At 34.3% G+C, this 8277-nt stretch overlaps 1 protein-coding gene across 1 annotated transcript; it reads left to right on the forward strand.

The window, feature by feature from the left end:
- The first annotated feature begins 1125 nt into the window (after nucleotides 1–1125).
- Nucleotides 1126–4783, forward strand: LOC143452265 (uncharacterized). Its single transcript, XM_076953166.1, has 3 exons — nucleotides 1126–1806; nucleotides 1944–3288; nucleotides 3516–4783. Exons 2-3 carry the CDS (start codon nucleotides 2799–2801, stop codon nucleotides 4070–4072), a joined length of 1047 nt encoding a protein of 348 aa, XP_076809281.1. The 5' UTR covers nucleotides 1126–1806; nucleotides 1944–2798; the 3' UTR covers nucleotides 4073–4783.
- Nucleotides 4784–8277: the final 3494 nt, after the last annotated feature.

Genomic DNA, 8277 nt, shown 5'->3' on the forward strand with positions numbered 1-8277 from the left:
ACACCAAAACAAAAAATCAGAAGTAATTTAAATCACTACCAAACACTACCGGCTGACAAACATATTTATTTGCGTAAATAAAGGTATCTATCGTTGCGCATGTGGAGAAATCAGCATCGAAAAATCAGCCTGCGTCTGGTTATAACTTAAACATTATGTATAAAATATTAACATTATGTAAAAAGGGTTAGGTATTAAAGAAGAAACTCAGTAATGATTTTTTATGTTATAAGGTCCTATGTAATACCTTTTTTCGATTTCCTACGTTTCCAGCATTTTATAAAGGAGTTCTATGTTTCAAGATCTTAAAATAAATGTTGCAAATTCAAATTGTTAATTGCAATAACTCAAAAATTAAGGTTTACACTAATGTATAACACTACTATACATGCTGAAGACATTTTGGTCAAGCTCAAACATTTGAAGTTACGTTGAACGCTGGCAAAAAACGGAAACTCAAACAATATTAAAAACTTATAAGCTTCCATTACATGGCGAAATCGTGGTTACCTGCAAATAGTAATGAGAAGGCTGTGAACCGTTCTCACAAGAGACTCCCAAAGAATAAAAACATGTTTGGCGGAGTTACCGACCTCGTTACGAAAGTGGTTTTTTGATGAAGTCGTCAAGGTCAGGGAAGAACTTGTTTACTCGGCATGTTTTTGCTGCCTGGTGGCGTGACTAATTGTTGTTAATACATGCGGCCCGTAAAAAAGTGCTTTAAACTAATTTTTTTCGAGAAGCAGCTATAGCTTAATTGTTCGATTTCTTCTTTTAAGCTTAAAAGAACATCATGTTTTTCGATTTCCCAAACGTTTCGAATGCAAAAAAACTTTTACTTAGTTAAGACCATTATCAAAATGAAATCGTCATTGCGCATATAGGCCTTGAATTACTCTTCTTTGCAGTTTGTAAAATTTCAAAACATATCTACAGTATACAATAGTTTATCTCGAACATATAAATCATATTACTAATTATAAGCTTGTAGTACAAAACAAATCTATGCTGGATAAAAACAGACTTACATCGTTCAGTGTGGCCATCCATTTGATGAAAAAGAAATACTGTAGATGTTATTACTATTGTACCCTGATGTAGTCATCGCATTATTTCACGTCGTTGCGTAGGAATTTATATGTTTTCTGAAAGAACTGGGACAAGGAAGAAGAAAGTTTTCGCCTATAAATTGGAAACGCTACTGCCCTGATTTTAGCAAATCAGCCGGAAACGTTTAGCTGATCAGTCTGAAGTGTAAGTTTGAAGCACGTCATCAAGTTAGCAGAGTAACGTTTGCATCATTTTGCATTAATTTAATTTTAATCTTTTAATACAAACTGTAAGTGTTCGTATGCAAAAGCGACATAACGTTGTTTTTTGTATGAGATCGATGCTTTTGACAAAGCTGAAGAAAAGAAATGGTAGAATGTTTGTGCAAAAAAGATTTGACTATAGAAAGCGCTGTGACATCGACTGATCATTTTCTTTTTTATCTTAATTTATTCGAATAAATCCATATTTATCATCATCGTAATTTTTATTTTCATCATGAATTTCTAACTTTACTCTATTGGAATGAGATTATTTCACTGTTTCTTCTTTGGGTATAGAGCTATACAGTAAAAATGAAACTTGCAATCGTATTTTGCATTGCCGTGTTTGTCATTTGCTTTTCCGACCAAATAGAAGCCAGAATTCACTACGAGTGTAAGGAGTCGGACAAAGTCTGCATTTGGAAATGCGCAAGTCAATGTGCTGCAAACAAAGAATGTAACAACACCAGGTGCTGGAATAGATGTGCTTCGAGTAAGTAAGACCACTACTACCGTACTTTCCTGTACGTGCAGAAATTGATGTCCTTGAATATACTTACGGTATATTTATAGATGCAAATCAAGTAAATAAATATATTTAATAACACATACTGTATTTTATTTACACAGTGTTGTTCCAAGGTAGTGGCTTTGCAAAGATAATGTGCATGAAGGGTTGCAAAAGGAACAACTGCCCAGCAGTGCCCGACTGCAAAACCTGCATTGTCAATTGCCACAGAGCAAGGTTGGATTGCCTGCTCAATACATGTGCTGAGGAATGTCTGGGTAATCCGAGAAGGGCGAAGAAGCTTCTTGCTTGCAAAACATGCCTCAAAGCCAACTGCTAGATGGGAAGTAAAAGCAGCGAAACTCCATGTAAGTTGTAGTGTAGCAAGACGTTTTGCATTCTTAGTGAAAGTTTTGTTTTAATTGTAGAGTTGTATGTGTAAACTTGTGTGCTGATTTATATTGTTTTATATACCCCAAAAAGTCCAGCGTTTTGTTATATTTGTTTATTGTAAAACTGCTTCTAGCATTCTCGCTTGTGTTGATATTGCGGTGTGCTCGAAAGTTTATTGCTTTTTCAGGATGCTAAATTGAAGCCAAGTTAACACATTGCTTTTAGTAAGTTGGCTATAGGCATACACATACACAAACACTGAATACCAGTTGTCAATTAGCGATTGCGATTTGTTTGGTGGTTGTACACTTTAATGTGCTGACGTCTTCGATTGGTTGCAAATAATAAAAGAGTAACTTGAGAATATGTCGATTAAAATTTGTTTTAGTGAGATTTTCTAAGCTTTTGGACAAAAAAAGTTCTGCAGGATTTTTTAAATAGTGGTTTTGTTTAAAAGTTAAAATTTGTCAGTTGTTGTTTTTTTGTCGTCCGAAATTGTACATTAAGCTTGTAAATTTACTAAGTAAGATACTTTATGGGTTTTGTTTTGTTTTGTCGTTTGCAGAAACTGATAAGTTTTAAGAATGAAATTACGCTTTGTACTAAGTTGCTTGCTTGTTGCGAGTCTGTTCTATGCAAGTGAATCCCATTCCAGTGGACGACAACGTAACACATTTCCAGGACGAAACAGGCATTATTCCACTGGGCACAAAAGGCGTGGTCCCGGATCACAAGGAAAGCAATATATAGACCCTGCATCATTCTCAGCTCGATATCGATCAGCATCGAACCGAAGAGGAAGGACACGATGGAATTCAAGAGAAGATTATAATCCTCTTTTTGACCCTTATAATTACATGTTTATTGGATCGGCCTCGCCCCGCCTTATCCATATATTTAGTAATTATCTCAATCGCCCCAGGCAGCTGCGGAATCATTCTCCCTTGTCACGCATATCCGGGAACTTATATGAAAAAATGCCTATGGACACAACTTACTGTCGCTCAACATGCAACGCGCTATGCAAAGCGCCGACAACATGCATTCAAAGTTGTCTTAAAAATTGCACACAAGGTAAAGGGCATTTGACACAGTCTTATATTGGCGCTATATGCCAAAGTGCTCGTAATTTTGCATATTGTAATGGCGGCTTATTCGTAAAAGCGTATATCGTCGCTTTGGCAAAGTTAATTGTTACAAACTGTTACGTAATTTTAACGATTATTCAAAGTTACCATGTATAGAATTTTTTCTTAAACTATACTATATATCATACATTTCTTTTTATCTCATTTAAACAGATCAGTCACCACCAGTTTGCAAGATGACGTGTTTTGCAAGCGATTGTCTGTCAGTCGCGAGCCTGCATTGTCGAATTTGTAAGCGTTCTTGCATGAAGAAAAATCGATGCAACGACCGCCGTTGTTTTTATTCCTGCTCACTCTTCGGACCCTTAAACCAGACTAGATGTGACCTTTGCATGGAGAAGCATTGCTCACAAAATGACGAAGAAGCTACTGAAGAAACAGAAGGAGTAGTACTCGATGACGATAATGATGAAAATGACAGCGTCACAAACGAGGAAGAAAACCAAGAAAAAACACTTCCTGATGATGATGACAAAGTTGAAAGAAACGAAGACGAAAACAAAAACGAAAGACTTACCCATTCCCTTGAAAAAAACGATGAGTCTATCACTGATTATGGCGACACATTATCTACTTTTGATAAGATATATCTTCTCAATAGGATGCAAGGCGGAAGAAAAAAAAATCGATATTGGAGGAAAAAGCGTCCATCTGCTCAGAGAGATGCTGGATCCAAACACCACGCCAATTCTTATCGTCATGAGAACTAAAACGTTTCCAGTCCCTTTCCAGTCATCGCAGTACTAATTTTTTTCCGTTTCAATTGATATGTATAAAATACTGACGATATGTCCATTGATACCAATGACACTTTTTGTTTCTAAACACCGGCAATTGTCTGGCGCAGTTAATTGAAAAAATTAGAGTTTATAAATTTAAATTTGTTTGAGTTATACAGCAAGCGTGCGATCATGCTTTATATATCAATTTTATGTTGAATGGTGAAGCTTTATTGAATTCAGGTCAATTGTAAAATTTTATCTGAAGTTGCGCATGTTTTTGCTACAGAGTAAAAACTTCAGCTACATACACAAATAAAAAATAATCACAAATATTTTTATGACGATAATCTTGTTATGTATATACCTATATATTACTTTTATATATCCGTAATTATATTGTACGTCATTACGCCATCATTTTCTTGTTCATTTGTTACCCTAAAGGTGTCTATGTGTGCGACGCTCCATTTTACGATCATGTTATTCATGACCTTGCCGGCTGGTATTCTTTTTAACAAGAATAAGACAAGTTATTTGGAATATGCGACATTATAAACACGTTTGTAATTTGCTGTGTTGTTTATTTAGTTTGTTATTTGATTGCGTAATTCGTCATGAATTTTTGTAATATCACTTTGTTGCAATGTTTATCACACAATACTGCTTTACTTACATAAACATCTTTTCATGCAAAGCAGATTTTTTGTATAAACCGTATAGGAAAACAGATTAAGAAAACATGCGAGTTGCGATAACGGTTATTGTCGTTTGTCTGCTGTGTATATTTGCGATTGCAGATGCCAAGTCCAAAAGAAGACAAAATGGGCAAAAGAAATCAATCTGCAAATGCAAAAGCCATTGTAAATCTGTGCATAGGTGCGCTAGACAAACCTGTTCCTGCGCAAAAGGTATCTTGAAGAATATATTTTGTCTAATTTTAATTCAATAAGTTTTCTTCCGATATTAATTTCAAGTCTGATTAGCTATGAAAAGTTGCTTTTACACTTTACTTGCTTCTTCAAGTTATCAATCTATTTCAGGTGATCACTCTTGTTGGACTTCCTGTTTACAGCGGAGCGACTGCAGAAAAGCCAAATGCGACAAATGCATAAAACGTTGCACTAAAAAAGTGCAAGCTTGCACCAAAAAGCGCTGCAGTGTTTCCTGCTCAAGGGTTTTATTTCAGGCCGCAATGCGTCGTCCAAAATGTATTAAATGCACTCGCAAACAATGTCATTTTGAGTTAACGCCTTCATAATTCCAGCTATGTGTCACTGAAATTATCAGATCATAAATACTATCAAATATTATATACTATACTACATTTAGAGATTTTCATTATTCTGGGCTTAATGTATTATGCCAAAAATTCAGTGTTTTAATACAATACCAACGGTGTCTTTAAAATAAAAAGGTTTTACAAATTTCTTTCACCGTAAAAAAATCATAAATTTTAAAGTAGCCCAACCCAGGAAGCAAATAGTTACGATACTTTTTCAAAGCAATTTAGTACTTGAATATTGCAAAAAATAACTATGTTTCCTCGTGATACAGATCGAACATTATTTGTACAACACCAAAATAAAAAATCAGAAATATTTTAAATCACTACCGACCACTACCGGTTAATAAACATGTTTATTTGTGTAAATAAAGGTATCTATCGTTGCGCATGTGGCGAGTAAATAAACGTTTTTCACTTATGGCTATTATGCTGAGTACATCCTTATATTTTTATAAAAAATCAGCCTGCGTCTGGTTATAACTTAAACATTATGTATAAAACGTTAACATTATGTAAAAAGGGTTAGGTATAAAACAAGACGCTCAGCTTAAGTGTAATGTGATTACAACATCAGCGTGCAGGATGTTAAAAACAGAAATACATTTTGCCGCTTATTCTCAGTCGTTTTGAAATAGAATCATATAGGCCTGTATACTGTAATCGCATGTCTTTAGTTTTGGTTGCGTTTGGTGCTATGTATATTGATTACGATGATTTCTTTACGTTGCCAAATTCTTTACGTTCTCTTTCGTTAATTGATGTAGATTTTTTTTATTTTATAATTTCGTATCTTGTTTGAAATTTCAATTGTTCGGTAAATTATTTGTTTTTTTGTATTTGTTAGCTGTAAATACAGCATTTACTTTTCTACAAGTTGGACGATTTGTTTTGGCAGAAGTGCTGCTTAGAATGATACTCAACCTCAAACGGAGTGAAATGAATATATTTCTCGGGATTCAAGTGCGTCAATCAGCAGGGACGGCCGCATAGTATTTTGTTTATATAAAATTTTGTGGTACTAATTGCCAGAGATGGAAAGACTTAGACTCGAGTCAGGTTTTTGTAAAATGTTAATTTAACTTGTGTTTGTTGTTTAAAGGCTCGAATTGATTTGCTTTTTGTTGTTTAACAGATTTGATTTGAATCGTGTTAAGGTGGAAATTTCGGTCGATTTGACTCGACTCACAATTTAAAAAGGATTACCTAAAAGCTGTCATAGAATCTGATTTTATAATTGTGTATTAGCTTTTTCAAAAATCATTACACGACACACTAAATTAAAAGTGCAAACACGTCAGAAATGGATAAAATTAGATGTTATGCATTAGTTATGTTACGGTTATCTATAATGACGACAGCCTTGTACACAAGAGAGAGCAGATTAAAAATAAAAAATTTTCCACAAGTCCGCAGAAATTTAAAATAATAATAAAAAGTTGAGTTAGTTTAATCAATAAGATTTGATAAAAAAACACAATTGCTTTGTACTTAGTTCCTCTTTTCATTAAATTACGGGTCTTGGGTTGTTGCTGTGTTAAACTTAAGGTAGGGACATGTGTCGAAAAGAGCTTGTGAAGTGGCTAAACTGAAAAGAACGGCAATGAATAACACAATTTATACGTTATAACTAGGGCCCGCAAAAGTCAATAAAGTCAAAATTTTTTAAGGACCTCGTCTGACCACGAATCAAAGAATAAAGTTGTTTTCAGCACCTAGGGATTGTTACTAAGAAGTTTATAGGTCAAAATAAAGTCAAAATTTTCAATAAAGTCAAAATTTGTCAAATTATGGCTTTTGACAAAGTTTTTGTGTTTCTTGAGAGTAATTTTTGTAAAAATCCTCGTGGAAGCATTGTAAATCAGGAACTGCGACACAATTAAACCATATTAACCCATAAAAACAGGAAATAAGTCACAATGCCCACTTGGATCAGCAGTAACTTTTATCGCAAATTGTCCATTGTTTATTTATTGTTGCGTATTTAAATAATTCTTATAAAACACTTCCTCTTCATAAACGTGGTCTTTTCGAAGATCAACAGTTTGGATTTTAGGAATAGCCTACTGACATTCCGTATTAGGCTACAAAAATGCCTAAGCAAGCTAAATCGTCTTCAGCAAAAGTTAGACAGATTTGTCGAGATTTTTCTGATTAATTGTTTAATCTGCTGTTTATTAGAATTTACCATGCGGAGAAAATCGAGGCAAAGTGCCTTTTTCACAAGGACAAAATAACACAAGCTACCTAAATCTATCGCCAAAAAACACGACGCACTTTTTATAATCCATAAAACACCATGACTTTTCGACAAAATATTACGTTTGGGTCTGAAATCGACAAAATGTTATGTTTGGGTAACTGGAGGAAGAACTGTGGCCTCTACAAATAAGCAATTTCGTTAGGTCAAAATAAATTCAAAATTTGATAAAAATAAAGTCAAAAAAAAATTTTTTTAGGTCAAAATAAAAATGGCCCTAGTTATAACTAAAACGCTGAGGCGCTCTTAATGGTGATTAATTCGCAGTGTCGACTTACAAACAAACAAACAAACAAACAAACAAACAAACAAACAAACAAACAAACAAACAAACTTACAAACTTACAAACGATTAAAGGTAATTTAATTAGTTGATAGCATGGAAGTCACCTGGTGGCTAGAACTGTACAAAGCAGATTAATTTTAGAAATAAAAACACCATTTACCGCCATTGTCATCATCACTATTTTCATTACCACCAATTACTAGAGCACCATACTTTTTGCCGTTGTCATGGTAGTAACTTTGTAGTACAGGTAGTACATTTGTACGGTTTATGTATTACGGGGTTTGTGTTGGTACTCCTTTAAAACAAGATTGTCTGCTTGATACTTTGTTTGCCAGACGGTGTGTGCTGACTTGATTCAGGTA

This window comes from Clavelina lepadiformis, chromosome 4 (genome assembly GCF_947623445.1).
Source record: "Clavelina lepadiformis chromosome 4, kaClaLepa1.1, whole genome shotgun sequence".
Lineage (NCBI taxonomy): Eukaryota > Metazoa > Chordata > Ascidiacea > Aplousobranchia > Clavelinidae > Clavelina > Clavelina lepadiformis.

Excerpts from the sequence above, each read along its gene's own strand:
- LOC143452265 (XM_076953166.1), top strand. The coding sequence starts at position 2,799 with ATGAAATTACGCTTTGTACTAAGTTGCTTGCTTGTTGCGAGTCTGTTC. Across the intron at positions 3,289-3,515 it reads TCTTAAAAATTGCACACAAG|ATCAGTCACCACCAGTTTGC; the intron begins GTAAAGGGCATT and ends TCATTTAAACAG.